General features: G+C 35.5%; 1 protein-coding gene across 2 annotated transcripts; it reads left to right on the top strand.

Annotated features, from left to right (window-relative positions):
- The first annotated feature begins 16,626 nt into the window (after positions 1–16,626).
- Positions 16,627–19,414, top strand: LOC113333491. Of its 2 annotated transcripts, XM_026579946.1 has the most exons (4): positions 16,627–16,793; positions 16,877–17,546; positions 18,281–18,715; positions 19,113–19,414. In XM_026579946.1, the coding sequence occupies exons 2-4, from the start codon at positions 16,916–16,918 to the stop codon at positions 19,295–19,297; spliced, it is 1,251 nt and encodes a 416-aa protein (XP_026435731.1). In that variant the 5' UTR covers positions 16,627–16,793; positions 16,877–16,915; the 3' UTR covers positions 19,298–19,414. The 2 variants fall into 2 exon arrangements, with proteins under 2 accessions (XP_026435731.1, XP_026435730.1); XM_026579945.1 differs by having other exon boundaries at positions 16,627–17,546.
- Positions 19,415–21,402: the final 1,988 nt, after the last annotated feature.

Raw genomic sequence — 21,402 nt, 5'->3', positions numbered from 1 at the left:
TAGAAAATATCCAATTAGTAAATGCACATTACCATTTTTTATTTTCTAAAGATATACATTTTAATTGTTGGAAATTAAAAGCATATAAAACTAAAAACCTTAATTAAAAGATTCTCAATTTATTTCGATCCGGGATTCTCCTTTAGTTATTAAGGAATATCTTTGAACAATAAAAGATAAGAGTTACTGCACATGTTCAAAGTATGTCGACATCTTTACTTTGTAAATCCTTTTTCATATTTACAATCTTGGAACTGATTTCCCACACTTCCAAACGAGTTTAGAATTGGTTCATCTGATTTCCAAGAACTATGTGATTGATCAAAAACATTCAATCACCATTCATGGGTTTAACGGTTCTACCAAAACAAGTTTCGGTTCTACCTCCAAGTGGATACTAGGATCAGTCACATTAGTTTCTAAAATATTGTTAACTAAGTACCAGGATCGGTTATCACTTATTTATGGTACTTACTTGTGATCGGTTGCACAAGTTATAGGATCGGTCACACCAATTACTAAAAGTTGTTAACCTACTACAAGGATCGATTACACGTCTTGTGATTAGTCCCAACCAAGTTCTAGGATCCGCCACCCAATGACTAGGAATGGTCACACCAATTACAAATATCGATCATACTATCTCAGGTGATTACTTAGGATCGGTTTCACTAATAAAAGTCATACCAATACAAAAGTCAGGCATCGTAAATAGTTTTACCAAAATACATAAACAAGTTATGAGTTGTTATACTAAACACACATATTGGTAATCCAAAGATTTGCAATGAATAACAATATCAATAAGCCTAGCGATTTTAATTCATAAAACAAATTTATGAATTGTACTTCCTTTAAACGAATGTAAAACATTGTTTCCTAGGACGAAATCTTCACCCATACCCATACACATAATCACAATAGCATTCATACGATTATGTCGATGTCTTATATACAAAGTTCAAAATATAGACGTTGTACTTCATATTGTAATTCCTTAATACTATGTCTAACTAGAGTATAATCATTCACAGCTTCGTATTTATGTTTTCAATATGCACGACTTGAAAGATACGTCAGGAATGAAACAATTCAAGTCAAATATTACTAACCTTAAGTGGAAGAATGATGTCGCCATTGTAGCTTTTTACTTCTTCGCATTCTTCAAAGTCTTCATGTAATACTTGTAAGTCTCGTATCCTAGTAACTTTCTAGCTAACCTATACGAAGTTGACTATAGTAAATAATCAAGCCACTTTTTAAATGAGTTTTGATTCACTAAAATATGACAACCAAACTTGAAATACCAACGCTTGGTGGGTTCAACTGAGCAATGCTCTAACACGGGACATAGCTATAAGTAGACTAGAAATCAAGTATATAGTTTTGATCAACTATACTTGACAAACAAGCTTGAGATAAGAAAGCTTGCGAGTTCCGCCGAGCAGTGCTCTAACAATTAGTATAATTAAGGAAATAAGTATATCCTTAATTCCTTTTAAGAGAACATATATTTGGCTCCAAAAATTAAATTTCTTATAAAGTTTATACTCCATAAATTTGATATCTTTTAATTTTCCATTTATATTTCGTATTTATAATCCTCCAAACAATTTTTAGGTTTTCATTGCTAGCATTTTTATTAAAATAACATAGGTAAGTAATTAAGGGCAGCCAAGTAAAATACTAAGACCTCCTTAATATTTTGACAAAATCAAAGCGGATAGTCTTTTTTAAACGGAGGGAGTACAACTATTGAACAAGTGTCTTTAATACACAACAAAATGGCGGAATCTGGTAGAACATTAGAGATTCTTTTTTGGATTAATATGATGAATGTAAGATAACCCTTCATATTATCTACGATTAAATTAATATTTGTACATATAGATTCCAATAATGTAATAACAAATTAGGTATATGTAAGTAATCTCGGGTCCAAGTATATATTCAGTGTTTCCTTGGTAGTGTAGATGGGAGGAGAAGACGGTGCAAGTTACACTGTAGATGATACACTCGCAAACATTTTTTCAAGAACATTCTACTGGCACACTTTCTAGAGAGACAAAAACGATCTGCAGCAAGTGATTGGACATAAGACGCCACGTTCTGTGGAGGTAACATTACACAACCGATTCAAATATTTTATTAATTAAGAACCCTAAACACAACATTTTGATACTAAACCATTTTGACTAAATCTTTAAATCACATAAGAGTCTACAACTAATGGATATAACCTCAGCAATAAAGATTCTTACTACACTCTAAAACTTAGGAGATGATTCGGTTGACTAATTTTTCTTAAAATTTGTCAACCGAATTAGGGTTTATAGTTAGATGGAGAAGAATATGGAAAAACACTTAGGTTTTGATTCAGATGGGTTACATTTGGATCGGTTTTATCAGAACTCAACTTGCCTAACTAGCTAGGGATCCATGCTAACTCAGCAAATATATTTTGGGTTATGACGGGCTATGGTTAATAAATTTAAAAAAGATTGTGGGTTATAAATAATATGACTTATGGTTAATAAAACCGTGGGCTATATTTAAGAGAAGCCATAACTTTTTTCCCCATAAGCAACGGCCTTCAAAAAGGCTAATGATCCCCCTCAACAACTGGCATAAGCCAAATTGGATCCACAGACCAGTATATAGTAGACTTATGTTTTTTCGTCCATTGAGCTATCTCATGATCAACAAAGTTACATAATCTAGGTTGAAAAGAAAAAAATACAAGTTTGTAGACTGGAAGAAAATAAATGTCTACAAAGATAGCATCCGTCCTAGAATCACCATCAAACTGTCCCGCAGAAAATTGCTTGATGAGATCATGTGCATCACTTTCCATAATAATGTGAGAAAGTTTTTGCTCCACTGCCTTCTTTAACACCGCCCAGATTTCTTTAGCTTCAGCCTCGACAGAAGATTCAACTTCAAAGACGGTTGAAGCACAAAAGTAAGCTTTGCTGGTAAAGTCTCTCATCACATAGCCATCTCCATTATCCAAAAAAGAATCATCGAAGGAACTATCAATATTGCATTTTATCCAACCAAGAGGTGAGGGCATCCATTTATCCAGAAAACCAATAGAATTAGAGGGACTAATATAAAATTTAGGTTTTCTAGTCAATATCATAGCTTTGGATATATTCAGAATGCCAATATGGGATTCCTTAGTGTTTAGTAAAACTAAGTCGTTTCTTCTGCTCCCAATAGACCAAAGAATGGTAACAAACAAGCATTGAGATTCATCGGCAAGTTTAGAAATATGGTCAATTAACCAGAAATCAACTAATCAATGAAAGATTTATTACTGAAATCTTCATTGTTAACACACGGAGAAGAGAGAAACCAAACACAACTATCAAAGGGACATAAGACCAAAACATGCATGAAATATTCATTAAGGTCAATACATCTAGTACAATCAACAACATTCATAGGCATTATAGTATTGAGAAAAGTTCTAGTAGTATGACATTTTTTGCAGCTTTCCAAGTAAATATCTGAATTGTATGAGGAACTCTAATTTTCCAAATGCGCATTCAAAGATTACTACAAGGGGAATCCTTTGATTCCCAAGTATGCATATTTAAAGGTAAATCTACCGTTCTTTGAAAGATCCCAAGTCTTCCTATCAGGAGTGCATAACTGGCTTAAGGGAATGGTGATTATCTTCTCAAAAGAAGCATCATCAAAATGGGTATTAAGTGTACTAATATCCCAAGATCTAGTAATGGTATCAATGAAATAAAAAACTCTAATGTTAGGGTCGGGAGGGACATGAGGATTGGGTGTGGAAGATCCTAGAGTTGGGATCCATTTATCACTCCAGGAGTCAACAAACTGACCATCACCCACAATCCATGAAATAAAAGGCTTAATAATATCCTTAATAACATGCAAACATTTCCAAGTCCAAGAACAGATACTAGGGTATTTAGCATTTAGAAAGTCAGTCTTGGGGAAATACCTAGCTTTGAGAATTTTGGCTAAGAGGCAGTTAGGATTTTCAATAATTTTCCAGGCATTTGTAGCTAGCATAGCCAAATTGTTCTACTCATCCTTCCTAAACCCTAAGCCACCTCCAGATTTGGGGGAGCAGAGAATATCCCAATCTAAGAGATGCAGGTTTGTATCCTTAGGATTTAGACACCCCACAAAAACTTACACAAATGAGAGTCCATCTTTCTACAGAGATATTTGGGATAAGGAAGGCTCTCATCTGGTAAAGAGGAATGGCATGACCAACATGGTTTATCAAAGTAGTTCTAGCATCTTGGGATAAATGTTTATGGAACCAAATGGATATTCTAGCACCGACAACTTCCAAAATACCCATATGAGTGTGAATTTTAGAGGCTTGAAAAACAGTAGGAGTTCATAAATACTTTTCACCTAAGTCTCTAATATGAATATCAATAATCTTAGACATATGGAATTTTAACGGCTCATGAATTTTTTTACTAAACAGAATCCCAGACTTGTCAAAGCTAATCTCCTGACCAAAGGCTAAGCAATACTTCTGCAAATAATCCTTAATGGTTTCAAAATCTTTTATAGTAACTTTAGAGAAAAGCAAAGAATCATCAGCAAATAGGAGGTGAGTCATAGGAGGGGCATCTTTACACACTTTAATTCCTTAAACTAGACCTCTCCTGGAAAGGGCATCAATATAAGCAGACAAAGTCTCAGAGCAAATGATGTAGAAATAGGGGGATAAGGGGTCTCCCAGTCTCAGACCTCTCTCTGGTTTAATAAGACCAGTGAGACTACTATTCAGAAAAACAGAATAAGAAACATCGGACAAACATTGGTTAATAAGCTTAACCCAATGATTGGATAAACCCATTTTTTTTAAAACCTTTTCAAGAAAAGACCATTCAAGTTTATCATAGGCTTTTGACATGTCAATTTTAACAGCAACAATTCCGTCAGTATGCTTATGATGGTTAACAACATAGATAGCTTCATTGGATAAGAGAATATAATCAGAAATGCTTCTTTTAGGGACAAAAGCACTTTGGTTTTGAGAAATGAGGTTATCCATAAAAGGTTTAAGTGTATTAGCTAAAGTTTTGGATAGAATCTTATAAATGAAGTTGCAGAGACCAATTTTTCTATATTGGGAGACTAGCTCAGCTAGGGGAACCTTGCTAACGAGAGCTATGTTGGTGTTGTTGAAGGCTTTAGCTATATGCCCAGTTCAAAAACAGGTCTGAGTCATATCAACAACAGCTTCAACAACAATATCCCAATGTTTCTGATAAAAGAGTCTCATAAAACCATCAGGTCCAGGGGATTTTCCCCCTCCCATTTGAAAAACAACATTCTTAATCTCCCCAACAGAGAGAGGAGAGTTAATATGAGAGTTGTCCTCATCAGTGAATTTCACAGGAAAATCTTGAAGGATTTAATCTTTAAATTGTTGAGGATGGGAAGAGTACAAGGTTTTAAAATAGTCAACAAAATAAGTAAAAATGTTATCTCTATCAGTCAGGATTGTACCAGAAGTGTTCTTGATCCAAATAATGGCATTTCATTTTCTTCTGAAAAGTATGACTCTTTTAAAATAGGGAGAGTTTTTATCTCCTTCCATAAGCCACATGTCTCTCGATTTGTCCTTCCAGTATAACTCCTCCAAGTTATACAAATACTCAAATGTGGCTCTAAATATATAAATGGAATTAGAATCAGTTGGGTTAGAAGTTTGGACCTTTACAAGGTCTTACCTAGTGGTTTTAATATTGGTCTGAATATTACCAAATGAGGATTTGTTCCAATCACGAAGACCTTTCTTAGCACTAAGAAGTTTAGCTTTCAGTTTAAAGGCTGGGGATCCCACAACATTAACAGACCAAGAGTTGGTTATAATGTTTATACAAGTGGGATCCTCAACCCACATGGACATAAAATGAAAAGTTCTAGGTTTGCAAATGTCATCAAAATGAAACCCTATATGCATAGGACAATGATCATAAGAGTCTCTAGGAAATGGTTAACACAAAGTTTAGGAAATAAATGTTCAGCAATGTGATAAATTAGACATCTATCTAATCTTTCAAGAATGAGGTCAGTACCATGTTTCATATTAGACCAAGTAAACCTAGGACCAGAGAATCCATGATCATGCAAAGCAAACACATTACAAAAATTTCTAAGATTGAAAAAATCAGAGTCTTTTACTTCTAAGCCACCATTCTTATCCTCAGTTCCTGGAAGAGCATTAAAGTCCCCTACAAAGAATACAGGTTCATTATGAGTTACTTGTGATAGTTGACATTGACTATCCCAGAAGGCTTCTTTTAGGCTACTATTAGGTACTCCATATATAAAATATATATGACACGGTTTAGAATGGATGAATTTATTGATTGTGACATATATGCCCCCCAAGATCGAGGATAAAACATTGAGGTCAAATTTTTTTCCAGGACAAAACTAACCCACCACTTCTTCCAATAGGACATTAAAGGTACAAGGAAAACCCATATTTCTCAGTCTACTAGCAGCAGTATCCTTATTCATTTTTGTTTCAGACAAAAACACAATATCAAGATTGGTATTTATACAAAGGAGGCTAAGTTCCTTATTAGCAGTTTTTTTCCCTAAACGTATAACATTCTAACATAGCATGTTGACATTATTTACAGGAAAAGTACTCATAGGATTTGAAGCATTGGATGAAGCATTAAAAGGTGGTAGAGGAGAAGAATTTACCTGACTGGTATAAGTAGAACCACCACTAAGTTGTAAATCATAAGAACCACCATTTTGAATAATACCTTGGGTAGAATTGAGACTTAGAGTAGCAGCCTCATGGAGAGAATTATTGCGGACACCATTGTTGCTCGGGGAATCATCAACAGGCACATTATAACTACCATAAGGATCAATCAAGGAATGGGTATTGAGGGTACAGTTAGAAAAATTGAGGGTTGGGAGATCACTTAATTTGGTAATAGGAGGACACAAATTAGAATAATCAGGTTCAGAGGGATCACTTTGTTCAGGAATGACCACAACATGCTAGCTAGAATAGAAAAACTAGCTCTGGTAAGTTTCTGAAGATCAAATATGGGTTTGATCTTTCTTTTGAGATTAGAGATAACATCATGGTCAGTATCTAAAGAAACAACATCTTATCTAGTAATTGCAATCTTTTGGGTTGGAACAGCTGCTATTTGAATCTCCTAGAGGAATTAAAAGTACAAATCGGGGCACGGTTTGCTGGCTCATAAGTAAGAGTTGATAAATCAACTATCACGTTCTGAATAGTAACTTGCTTAAAGATGACTGGCAAGCCTTTGTTGAATCGGACCAACATCAAAGATCTTTAAAGCAGCTGAACGATTAACAAAAGGGCCCATTTTGAAGTTACTTGTCATACCATCTTGAACAATATTATCAACATTTTGTATAATCTCCATAGCTTTGCTTTTATCATTAGTCTGGATACTGTGCACATCAGCTTGAGTATCAGGAACAATATCACTTGGAGTCATAATAGAATCACTAGAGACTATAGTGGAGCTCGATGGAAGGACTTGCACATTTGGATTTGGCGGCATCATGAGTTTAGACACACCTGGTAGAGTATATTTTGTACTTGAAGAGGCTGCTTCCTTAATAGCTCGCTTCCTTTCTTTCCAAGCTGGACAAACATCATATTTGTGATCAATAACTCGACAAGAGGTACAAAAGTTTTGTGGAAATTTGAAGAATTTGGATTCAATAAGAAAGGGTTGGATTCTTCCTTTTGTAAGAAGTGGAATATCGGCAGGTAGATCCCTTTGAACTGAGATCTGAATACAAACTCTAACATTCTTCTTCAAAGGATGATTTCTGTAGGGTTCTTTAGCTTCAATCAACTCACCAAGTTTGAAAGTGAGTTTTTGTAGATTTTCAAACTCTGTTCATTGGTTTGGAATATTGCATAAGATTAACCACATCAGTTCTTCAGCAAAAGAAACTTGATAATTTTTTCGCCATCCCATTGGAGGCACTACTCTAAGAACAGTTAAGAAACCACAAGCAAACCATGGGCGTTTCTCATTCACTCTATTGAAGTCATTCTCTGGTAGAAACCTTATAAGAAACTTATTTCTTGGACCACTAAAATTAGTAACAATGGGTGTTTGAGCTAAGGGCAATTGGTTACATATGTGATGATAAATGGAGGATGTGGGGAGAAGAGTTTCACTGCATATGTACCCAACCATACACCAATTCCAGTTGTTACAAGATTCATCTAGAACAATATTTTTATCAATAAAGACTGGTTCAGTGAGAGTTGAGGGTAAGGTGAGTTTTTAAGCCATTTGAGAAGAGAGGTTTTGAATATCTAAGCTTGATGGTTGAGTGGTATCTTGAGTTTTTGAAGTCTCCATATAAGTTATCAAAGTGAGAGAGATAGAGAAGTAGATATTGGAAAGAGAAGATAGACTATAAAATACATATCTGGATGCGAAAGAATCCAACAATGAGACATGTATTATGGTATTGACATAACACCAAGATATGCAGATAAAAACAAATTTTATCTTCTGTGGAAGACTGAACCATAAAATGGGAAGTATCTGAGGGATGAATATAATCTCTGGGTTGCTAAGGGGAAGGATGATGGATAATTATGATAGATTTGTTTTTATATTTGTTTATCATAGTACACTTTGCTGATGCTTTGTCCACTTCTATCTCGCTTTCAGATTTACTGAAACAGATTGAGGCCCAGTATTCACGTGGGAAAGGTAGTGAAAAAACAAACAAACAACTTGTCCAATAACCCAATCCAAGATTTTTTTCATTATGTAAAACTTATACGTAAGCATGATGAGAGAAGAGGTGGTTGAACACTTAATGAGATTGTCTTTTCTGGGTTTGATACGAGAATGTTGGCACTTCCTGCCAAAAGTGATTAAAGCAGAGTTGTAGAGTAACAAATTGGTAAAAAATGGGTATTGTTGTGGATGAAAATAAGTTGACTATTTTACATGGTAACTTTTGGGCATTAGGTTATAAATAGTGATTTTATTATTTTCATAGTGAGATAAAAGATTAACCCGGATGTTGTAGATAGGTATAACCAATCTGACTGACGTGCCCCAATTAGCAATGGTGCCTCTCAATAGGTACTGCATTCTTTGAATCTTCGTAAAATCAAAAAATTTAATTAGACCCCAAAGAAACTTATCAAAATTAGGCGATCTACCGATTCACCTCTTAGTGGCAATTTCAAAGGGTTTTAAAGCTAATAAAATTTCTAGATTTAGACTTTGAAAACAGGGTTTGACAGAGTAATAATGGTTTTGGAGAAGGTGCCCATGGTTTTGAATGGGTGTGAATAGCCAAGAGACATGACATTTAACCAAAAGCCACAAATGGTTGTTAATGGTCTCGCTTGACTCTCTATAAAGAGAGTTAATTGGAAATTTCCCATAACAGTAAGTGAATTAACCAGAAGAGTAAAATATTAGAGAGAGATCATTAAGAAATGGCATATCCTGGAGATAATTTACCCTCTCACTTTTGCATCTTATAATCTAACCAAAAATATTGCAGTAACTTTGAATGATCAGGACATAGAGAGATTGAAGAATATTTTGTAGTATGAGATTGATCGTCGATATCGAGAGTTACCCAGACAAAGATATAGGGAAGAGCACGCCATTAAATTTGCTATTTGGAAAGATAAGAGGTTTGCAACAGATCAGAGGAAGTTTGAAGAGAAGTCTGAAAAGTATAGTTGGGATAAGTGTGGGAGTGCGACAAAAGTGATTCAAAAAATTCTGATGAGGGTTTTGAATATCATATTGAGGAGATTGATATGAGTGATGAAGATTCAGATGCTATTGAAGAGAAAAAGATAATGATGAAGTATCATGAGGAGAAGATTTACAAGCAATATTAGCATGAGAAAGCAAATCCAGAGATCTTTGCCAGAACCATGCAAGAGGGAGAATCAATTTATGATGATGATGAACAGTTGGAGGAAGAGACTGGTGAAGATGAAGATAATGATGACAGTGATTCATCTGGTGATGGTAGTGTTTCTCCTGCACCTTCTGGAAGCGATTACATCGAGCAAAATGAGGAAAAAGACAATTGGAGCTACAATGAAGAACATTATTGATGGTCTTCCCTGGGGTATCGAGAACAGCCAAAGTCTTAGGCTTTGAACAAAGTTTAAAGATGATTAACAAGTTTTTTCCAAATAGGCTTTCTCGATGCTTTCTTCTTGTCTTCTTTATCTTGCCGTGGTTGTTGATAGGGTTGGTATTATAAGTTTTTCTTCTGCGGACGGTGTGTTTTTGTTGGTAGTTAAGATTTAGATGTTGATAGGAAATGGTTGCTATGGTATGTTTGTGTCTTATATATCTTTTATGTTTTGTTTTTGTTGGAGGCTATGATCCTCCGTAAAATCTTTGAACTGAAGCTCCTGTTGGTAGTTAGTCTTGTTCTTATGGTTGGTTTGAATGAAGGAAGTATTATAATTATGGCAAGTACTTGCTTGGTTATTTTGAATGCAAATACTTGTACCTAATCTTCTTTTAATTTCTTTAGTAATGAAGGTTGTAGGATAACCGCACATGGTAGTATGATCTTGAGACAGGATACAAGTAATCTAATGATTGTTAAGATCAGATAACTGAGATTGGTATATATTGAATCACTAAGGTGAACACTGAATTGCATCTAGAAAAAAGAAAAGACTTTCCTACGTCATAATGACGGAGCAAAGCTTCTCTTTCCTAAACAGTTGAAGGATAGGTTGAGAGAATAAAACATCCATTTTATTGTCTCACAGAGAAGCCATAACCGCATCCCTTACAATATCTTCAGATTTTAGATTCAAAACTAATAAAATGACGCTAGTTAGCTTTGTCATAATAAGTCACAAATTCGATAAACAATCATAAAGAATTAATAAGATTAACTTAATACCTTGAAAATTCCTTATTCCTGGGATTGAACTAATGACAACGTGATTGAGAAACATTTGCAAAGCATTATTTGAGTCACTATCATGACTGCTACTACTACTACTGCTACCTCTCATTTCATCTATATGTGAAAGTATAATTCGTTTCTTCTCGATAATTCCTCGTTTTCAATCATATGGTCCTTTTGGATTTTTTTCTCTCTCCTAAAATTTTCTGGGTTTTGCAATTTTTCACGTTTTTCATTCTCTTGATCAACTGATGTTTATTCAAGATAGTTGAAAACCATGATCCGGGTCCTAGCATTCAACATAGTAATCTCTCTTATGCTGATAAGGTTAAAGAGAAGAAATATACATCCGGTAAGGGTAAAAACCTTATGTTGTTACCGCTGATGATTGTGATATTAATACTAATATTACATATGATAATGGAGAATCTGTTCTTGATGTGCGGCTTGATTTGGCTAAGGAGGGGTGTGATTTCTTCCAGTTTAGTTTAATTGGAAGATTGAACTTTAATGGTTTAAAACTTCCTGATGTTAAGAAAATATTGGAAAATCAACGGATATCCATGAAGATAGATGCAAACTCGTACCTATGACCTAGGGGTTTCTTTGTTATTAAGCTAGCCTCCAAGGAAGATAAAGAACTCGTTTGGCACGGAGGTTCCTGGATGGTAGGAAAACAATCTCTTCGTGTGATTAGTTTTTATATGCATTTTGATCCAGAAAGACAACCAACTTCAAATACAACACTTTGGGTTTACTTTTCGGGTTTATTTGTGGAATTATGGATGAAGAAAATTTTGATTTTGATGGCTAAGTTGATTGGTAAACTTGTTGCTATTGATCGAAAAACATTAGATCATGATTTTTGTAATTATGCAGTTGTTCTTATTGAAATAGAAATGTCAAAACCTATTCCAAACAGGATTAAGGTTAAAGCGAATGGAAATATCTTTTGGCAATACATTAAATTGCAGGATTTAGAGAAGGCTAATTTCTGTTCCCATTGTAAGATAGTGGGCATATGCTTGCAAATTGTAATACTGCTCGAAAAATCATCAAGAGAATTGTGGGTTCTGACGAGAATAAAACTGAAGTTACAACCAAGGATGTGTCACATATCCGATGGAGGGAAGTTGGTAGAAAAGAAAAAAAGAATGATAATGATTCAGTTTTGGATGCTAATGATAACACGTCCAGTGCAAATACTACAGCTAAAGAGATGAAAAAATATATGGGAATGCATGGTAATGCTGAACAGGAAAGTTCCTCTAAAGAAAATATGGGTAATGCAACTCATAATAGCGTGCATATAACTGGAGATAATCAGGAAAACTCGACTTGGCATCAAGTTAAGGGTAAGAATTTTTCTGGTCGTGAGCATATTGATTCAACACCTACCCCTTTAGCTGATGATCTATTACATTCTGGGCATATTCACTCTAATTCTTTTGAAGCTCTTTCGAGAGAAATTGGTCTGGCTAATGATTCTGACAAGGAAGCAGTTTCATATGAAATATCAGCTTGTAGTACTGAAGTTTCGGATGGGAGTATAGGGTCAGAGGAATGGAGTAACATTGATGAGAATATTAGGGCTAGTTTGGAAGCTAAACGTCTTGATAAGAAAGCAAAACGAATTCTGGCTCGTAGAAAAACTCAAGCAGATTTGGAGAGTAATACGGATTCGGTCCAAGTTTTGGAAATACACACGGAATTGGATCCTAATCCTAGCATGGACCTAACTAAGGGTAATTGGCATAATACTTTAGGTCACAAAGCCCATGGGAATTCTACTAGGCCTAATGTAAATGCTAATAGTTCTTTTCAGTTAGGGGTGAGCATGGGCCGGTTTTTAACTCATCTGCATCCAATTCAATTCACTATGGATTTTAAATTTGACATCCGCATCCAATCCAACATCCAACGGATTTGCATCCAATGGATGCACGGATGAACGGATTAGGTACGGATAATCCAATGGATTTGTTTTAATTAAAATTTATAACTAAGAAATAAAGCCAACATAGAAGTGTCATGGACAACACTCCAAGCAAACACCTTAAAAATTCCTTAACTATCTATATATTTTCTAAAAACTATACAAATGCGTTTAATCTAACGGGTATGGATGTCCAACGGATTTTCAAGGTTGCATCCGGACCCAAGCCATAATCCGTTGGATTTCAAAAATTCTATCCACATCCAATCCATTAGTGAATAGTCCGGACATCCATCCGCAAAGATACGATTGGTCCCGATTAAATCCGCGGATTACGGGCCAAATGCTCACCCCTGTTTTCAGTTAACTAAAGAGGAGCACGAGGTTCTTTGTACAATAAAAAACTTTGATATTCAATAGAAGTTTTTGAAGGAAATCAGTGGTGGTAAACGAAGTGAAGAATATAAGGTGTTTAGTTTTTTTTTTTTTTTCAATCCTTTTCATTTTATTTAAAAGGAATCTTATCCGACAAAAAATTTATCGGGAGCCTAGCAACAAGCTGGACTCCAACCCCTTTTTATACTATCACATTTAGCTTATGGAAAAGAAAATTCCCAACACACATTAGCATCATAACTGGTCATATAGTTGCGAAAACGTTTAATGAAATTAATCACCTTGTATGGGGAATTTATGAGTCTCTTGAGACTATTGTCGACGTTCAGGGAATTTATGTTTTCTTTAACCCCTTTAGTTTATGGGGTGGGGGGCCTTGTGCCCACATTGTAATTCTTGTAATTAGTTTTTTTTACTTAAACTATGGGGATTCACATAAAAAGAAAAAAAAAATCTCACCACTACTCTCTTAACCTTTTCTGTAATTTGTCATAATTTTTATCTTTCTCTCTTTGCAAACAACCGCTGCTATTTCTTTTGCCATCAAAATTTGTGACATGTGTCTGATTATTGCTACTCGTGTATTACGGCAGAGTTGACACGTTCAATTATCTTTCGTCACAAGTTAAAGCATGGACCAGATGCCCATTCTAGACGGACCCTAACTTGTTCGCCAAGATGATTGGAGAATTCGGTGGGAGTCAAGTCAACTGTCTCTTCTGACCTTTTGAAACTAAATCTACGTTTGGAATAAGCATTAGCAGCTAAACCAATTTCTACCTTTCTACCTAAAAATAGCCTTTATAGTTTATATGACTTAAACAATCACCAAACACCCCTGCTTTATAACAATGGCCTTTACTTATAATAATTACCAAATACCAAAGATTACCAAATACCAAAGATTAAATGATCTTTGACAAAGGTAAAGCCACTTTTACTAGGGAGAAAGCTGACTTTGGTCTAGTCCATTTGACTTCGGATCAATATTGGGTGGAAAAGTTACGAGCTTCCCCCTATTAAAAATTAGGGTTGGAGAATACGGACTCATATAACTGTAGCTTTCTATTGTTACCTATTACGATTAAACCAAACAACACAAAGATAAAGATTCAAGCTCGTCATACAGCAAAATGACCTGCAAACTTTTTATCAATAGTAGCAATTGTAAAAAATGATTAACTAATTAACAAAATAGTTATGCTTCATTTCTAGTTTTAATAAACAAGTTGATTATGAAGAACTCGTTAGTAAGTGCAAAGGAGCTCACAAATGAAAGAAATAACTTCTCTAAAACCAATACTAATTCTCGACAAATAATGAATGAACATTTGAACATGACCGATTTTCCAATTGTTTTAGATTCTTAGCAATTTTCTTCCAAAATCTGTCATCTTCAACTTCCTCCAACATAGCTTTGTACCCAGCAAGTACTTGCTTCCCATCATCTTTGCAGTCGCACCTACAATTTGTTAAATGTAAACACCGAAGGCCCTTCAAAACATATTAGTTTCTCTCCCATGTCACCACCTCTTTCGACTTCAGTTTTAGCTACAGAACATATCGATAGAACTAACCTTGTAAGTTTAAGAGAGATGCGTTATGTTATAAAGCTAAATGAAACACATTAATTGAAACGATCCAGTAACTTAAGATATATATATAGACGATTTTACAGTAGCAAATGAAACCATGTGGCATTTGATACTAGTTTAGCTAATCATGTGGCATATATTGCTAAAAAGTGGATACAAGTTTCTTATTGGGTACTGCCAACAACTCTTAGCACAAAAAATCAAAAAAAGAAAAAAATTCTACAATAGCAAATTTGATATGATTTCCCATTAGTTGTTACTGTATTCTGACAAGAACGAAGCATCACTCAACCTCATATGCTTATCTCTTTGCCACCTAATTAACAATAATGCTACAATATTAATATATATTAGAATTGACAAATAAATTGATGCGTACCTTTCCCGCCATAGCTGCACAAAGTAAGCTGCTCTAACCACTTGCAAAATAGTGTTAATCATCCAAGCTAATCGTTCCCACGCTTTCATCTTCATTACTGACCTTTCCTAATTTCGATATTGCTTCATAAACTGTAATTCTCTTCTTGTATAGGGTTAACCATTCACGTCCACACTCGGTCAACGCTTCCTCTGCAAAATCATATGATGGGTATGGAGGGATTGGCGCATTGGGTTCCATCTGCAGACTAACGAAATGTGATCGATCAACATAACCCAGTGATGTAGATTCATTACGGATGTGATAGTTTTCTCCCATTTTGCTTTACCATCGAGATCAAAGTAATATTCTTTAAAGATAATTGGACTGCTAGGGTTTTTTAATGATTAGCCGGGAACAATAAATAGGTTTAATCATCATACGAAACAATAGAAAATTAGGGTTATACGGGTGTGTATTCTCCAACTATAATTTTTGATAGGGGGAAGCTCGTACTTTTTCCACCCAATATTGACCAGGAGTCAAATAGGCTAGACTGAGGTCAACTTTTCCCCTAGTAAAAGTGGCTTTCCCCTATCAAAAATCATACCAAAGCGAGATAAGGATATAATAGACTGATTCATAAATGTATAAGAACTAGGGCTGCACATGGGTTGGATTAGGTCGGTTTTGGCCTCACCCACCACCCAACCCACTGATGGTGGGTAACAGAAGTTGTCACCCGCAACCAACATTACAATGGGTCGGCTTTCACCCGACCCACATTACAGTTGGTTGGATCGGATGAGTGGTGGGTTACCCACCATAAAATACAAGGAACATTACATTACAGTTACAGACTTACAGTTTTACTGTTAAACTTACCTGTATACAAATAACTAAGACTCTTACAGATTTGATTGATTGCTGCCGGTGATGTTGTGATTTGACTTACAAAGCGAAGAGAAAGTGAAAAAAAAAACTGAGTCTGAGAGGGAGAGGGAGGGGGAGGGGGAGAGAAGAGGCTGCCGCCGAATCCTGAAGGGAACTGAAGAGAAGTTAGCGATGATTAGAATTAGTGCATTATATATCATTACTTCAACGGTTGTGGTTCATTTAGGATGATAATCTAAGGGTTAGAATTAACTTAGAAATATTTAGGCGGGTGGGTGGGTTGGATCGGGTGAGGAAAGCTGTCACACACAGTCAACCGACTATACGATGGATTGTGATGCTGTGACCCATAGTCGATCCGCTCCTAGATGGGTTGGGTTGGACGCGGGTAACTTCTGACTGGTGTGGATTGGGTTGGTGGGTTGAGTCGGTTTTGTGCGGCGCTAATAAGAACTAATGGCGGTTTTTAAAGATAGAAAACGCCGCTTAATTCAGACAATCCAAAAAAACATGATGAATTAATCAACAAACTTTGTTATCTTCTTCTCCAATCCTCAAAGATTCAATCAAGGTTCCTATTTAAGCCCATCCCACAAGACTCTACCGTTGTATTTATTTATCTGTCTGTCTGTCTTCAACCCGATGTTCTGTTTGTTAGGTATGCACCTGAAACAATATCTATAATCTTGTTGTAATTTTTCTTCAATTTTTTCTAGTCTAATTTAGGGTTTCTTGTCGAAGCTTATTGAATAGGTGAAAGGATTTGAGGGTTTATATACGATGCCTACTTTTTCAGCGGTAACATTAGATAGATTTTTAGAATCAGGAGCTGCAAAATCAAAATTGAAATCACAGGTTTCACCATCTCTGTATAAAACCCGAGAAACCACTTCGTCATTACCTGAATCACCATTTTCTTTACCTCCTTCGACGTATGTTGTTAACCATAAACGGCGAGGAGTAAATTTACAAAAAAGTCATTCTCAAAGTGAGGTGTTAGAACGAGCAGTAGAGGACAAGATTGAAGATAGGAGGTATGGTTTGCTGCAGGTGCAGGCTACACATTCTCTTGGAGATGTTTCTGTATTGGAAATTACTAATAAGCTTACAGATATATCCGAGGAAGTTGATGAGATTGGTGGGAAAACCAGTAATCTGAATGATGAATCGGGTGAAGAAAATGATGTTAGTGGTGAAAGAAAGAGTAGCTGGAATGATGTAAATAGGGAAAAGAGAGCTTTGTTGGTGGCGAATGGTAATGAATTGGACAAGGAAATTGTAAGTGATGATTTCTTTGATCCTCAAGAATCAATGAGTTATACGAGTAATACTGACGCTGAAGATAATGCTTGGGGTGAGCGTTCTTTTAAGATGTCTACAATGACGGCCGAATACTATGATGCTTGTGAAGGTAACATGATTTCTGGTTTCTCAACTTTTTGGTTCTTTTATAGAATTAATTTTATTATAGACTCTGTACTAGTTCATCAAGAAATTTTGTGGTGGCTTTACCTGATATGCTTGCTGGTTTATTCTACGGAACATGTGTTTCTATTTGACAATCTTTGAGTACTATGAGTTGCTTCGGGTTTGAATATCGTTAGATTAGCTGAAAGATGAGGTCGGTCACATAATGGCGCTGGGTAATCTCATGAAAAGCGTATATTGGTTTATTTGATTGAAGTAGATGGCTACTGTTATAGTTCTATTTTCACTTTTATGGGGAGTACCAAGCCTGTTTGATCCATCGCTCTTTTGGATGATATAATCTGAGAAAGCTGTGATTCGTGAATGGTGTCTCACTATACTGATAACTAAGACAACAATTGATGTTTGTGCTTCATATTAGCAGCTAAGATTTGAACGCGGTGCAATTTTTAATGGTTAGGGCAAATGCTTTAAACATTAAACAAGTATTTTCCGCTTAGCATGTTATTGAGCCTAAACTTATTGATTGTGTAATGCTTGCACCAAGTTTATTTGAACTAGAAGTTTCCAGGAAATATTATATAGTGCTTTTGCTGATCCTTTTTAGTTTTTTGAGTTGAATGCACCATATAAGTTGGATAACTTGATATTTTTTTTGCTTGCAACCATTGGATGTGCAATGTGGGAAGGCTGACTTGTGTTACCTACTTCCTGCAGAACTTTCTAGTGCGGGTAGCCTACAGTCTTCCATGCGTGATTTAGATTCTGAGGTGCGTGAAATCAGAGTGAATTTGTTGTTGGAGATAGAGAGGCGAAAGCGAGCGGAGGATACTTTCAATAGCATGGAAAGGCAGTGGGAAAGCCTCAGAGAAAAGCTATCTGCTGTAGGTGTAATTCTTTCGTCTGCGTCAGCCATTGTAATGGAAGATGGAGGGCTAAAAAGTGATATTGCTGAAGACGTGTGTCACCAAGTTTCTGTTGCAAGGTTTGTGGCTGATGCCGTTGGTAGGGGGGTTGCCAAGGCAGAAGTCGAGAAGGAGATGGAGTCTTTGGTCGAGTCAAAGAACTTTGAGATTGCTCGGTTGATAGACCGACTACATTACTATGAAACGATGAACTCTGAGATGTCTAACAGGAACCAAGAAGCTATGGGTAAGTTAATGCTGAATTTCAGTATACTGTTTATCTTATCCTTTTTATTTGCCATTGTTTTTTTTGTTCTTTTTTTCTTCTTTGATTTGCTAGATTTTCCTAAAATATGTAGTCTTCTTTTTCTGTTGTGAATAAGTGCCTAAGCCACATATATGTTCGCATCTGTTGGCCATTATATACCCCAAGTTTCATGTTTACACAAACTTGGAATAGATGCACCTAAACTCATACCATGGCCGTACCTTCTGCGTTTACAATTATGTTGACTGCGGCAGTTAGATGAATTCCCCTGTAAACTGTTGCGGTCGTCCTTTTTTACCTAATGATCTTGAATTTTTGTATATTATTCCCCACCATCCTTTAGCTATTTTTGATGTTTCTTCGATCCCATTTGCAGAGAATGCGCGTCATGACAGGCAAAGAAGGAAAAGAAGGCAAAGGTGGATTTGGAGTTCAATTGGTGTCACCATTGCACTTGGCTCTGCAGCGCTGGCATGGTCTTATTATCAGCCGACTTCAAAAGGAGTGTTGCCAAGCAGTTCTTCACATAGTACTGAGATTCCCAAAGCAACAAAGCTGTGAATCGCTTTGTTTTATGTAGAAGCCTATATAAACAGGCATAGGGTTTGTCTCTAGGATACAATCTTTTATCAATCATATTATATATCAATCTTGTTATTCGTTTAACACGAATTCTCTTTTATCTTTTCTTTCTCTTTGATTAATTTCGTCTATTTCGCATCTCTTTCTTCCTGCACATCCCAGCAATCTCCGTAATGCATTCTTCTTTCTTATCGTTCTATATTAGTTGGCGTCAGAGTCAAGAGTTTTAGGTTCTCATCTAAAATTCGAGCCAAGAGTTTTAGGTTCTCATCTAAAATTCGAGCCAAGAGTTTTAGTTTTTCATCTAAAATTCGACCATAGGTATCGCATCCGCAACTCAAACCCTAAAGTTAAAAAAGAAAAAAGAAAAAAAGAAAAAAAAAACAGACCTACTTTCTATTCTTTTTAAAACAATGTGAAAACTTACCAGAAAAGATAAAAAGCAAATAATGAAGGATCTCGAATAATTGGAGATTGCTATTGCTAAAATTACCGGTAAGATTACACATGGCTATAAAGCAGATTCATCATCAACTCAAGAGGATTCAACTTCAACTAAAAACAGTACTATGTGATTCCCGCGACATCAATTGGTAAGGAAGAGATGAAGACTACTTCTCAAACAGACGAAGTAAATCATGTTTGTAAGGAAGAAGAAATTCAAGTCGACCAGATGATTCGTCAGAGCTTAATGGTGAGTTATTAAATCTTAAACCTAATGATTTAGTAGATCATGATATGGATTTATCTTGTTTGTTTATTGTTCATAACATTCAAGTTGGTGATCAACTAGTAACACGTATAGTCTGTTATGCTAGCTTTAGTAAGATTGTTAATTTAACTACTCAATTTCTAAAATTCCAATCAATCAACTCACTAGTATTGTCCAATTAAAACTCAAGGATGATAATTTTCTCATCTGGAAAGCTTTGATGCTTCCTGTTATTCGTAAATTCAAGATCATGAAGTATCTTGATGGATTTTGTGAATTCCCGGTTCAATATACAACTCGTTCAAACGCTAATAATGGAATCGAAAATCCATTATATACTGATTGGATGGATGAAGATTCAACTATCATGATGTGGATAAACTCAACAATCTATGACAGTGTCATCTCATACTTTGCTTGTGCAACTTCTTATTCTTTCGAGTTATGGAAAGATATATCTGATCGTTTTGCTATAATATCTTCTACTCATGCTATTCAATTACACAAATGTAAAAAAAGGAAATTCATCTGTTTCTGCATATGGTAATGAAATCAAGATCATTATTGATCAATTAGTTGTTGTTGGATCTATTATTTCTGATGATCAAATTGTTGTTGTTACCCTGGGTGGATTGAATGCTGATTTTAGTTCTTTTGCTACATCTGTGAGGATTAGAAATCCACCTGTTACAGGTCTATAATTACACAACTTACTACTCAGTGGAGAGTTAGTTATCAATATTAAGATTGTTAGTTCATCAGTTGAGTCCACAAATAGAGTTTTTTATGCTTCTGGTAATAACAATGGTAGAGGAAATTCAAGGGATTTTTCTAGAGGAGGTCGTGGTACAAATCCTGGTAGAGGTTTTGGTAGATGTACTGGTATACTTCCTTCTCCACCATCAAATATTTCTTATCCGACTTCTGTGGCTAAGCCTTCTTCTTTCAATTCAATTTCTTCTGGTGAGAGACCAACATGTCAGTTCTGTCAGAAATATGGACATGCTGCTGATGAGTATTGGAATAGAATTAACTTTTCTTATCAAGAAAGAAATCCTCCAAGGAATCTACAATCTATGCTTGCCTCAGCAAATATTATGGGTCAGAATCCTTGGTATGTAGATTCTAGTGCAACACATCATTTAACTGCAGATGCTTCAAACATTGCTTCAACTTCTATTTTTTGAAGCAATGACACTATAAACACAACTAATGGTGAAGGTATGAGAATAAACAAACCCGACACTCTATTGTTGTAGTACCAAATCAAAATTTTACCTTAAAGAATATTCTTCATGTTCCTATAGCTTCTCAAAACTTGATTTCAGTTCATAAGTTTACTAGAGACAACAATTGTTCTATGACATTTACT

The sequence above is a fragment of the Papaver somniferum genome, unplaced genomic scaffold (assembly GCF_003573695.1).
Source record: "Papaver somniferum cultivar HN1 unplaced genomic scaffold, ASM357369v1 unplaced-scaffold_133, whole genome shotgun sequence".
Classification (NCBI taxonomy): domain Eukaryota; kingdom Viridiplantae; phylum Streptophyta; class Magnoliopsida; order Ranunculales; family Papaveraceae; genus Papaver; species Papaver somniferum.
Note: the sequence above shows the minus strand (reverse complement) of the source record. Positions and strands in the feature narration are given on the sequence as shown.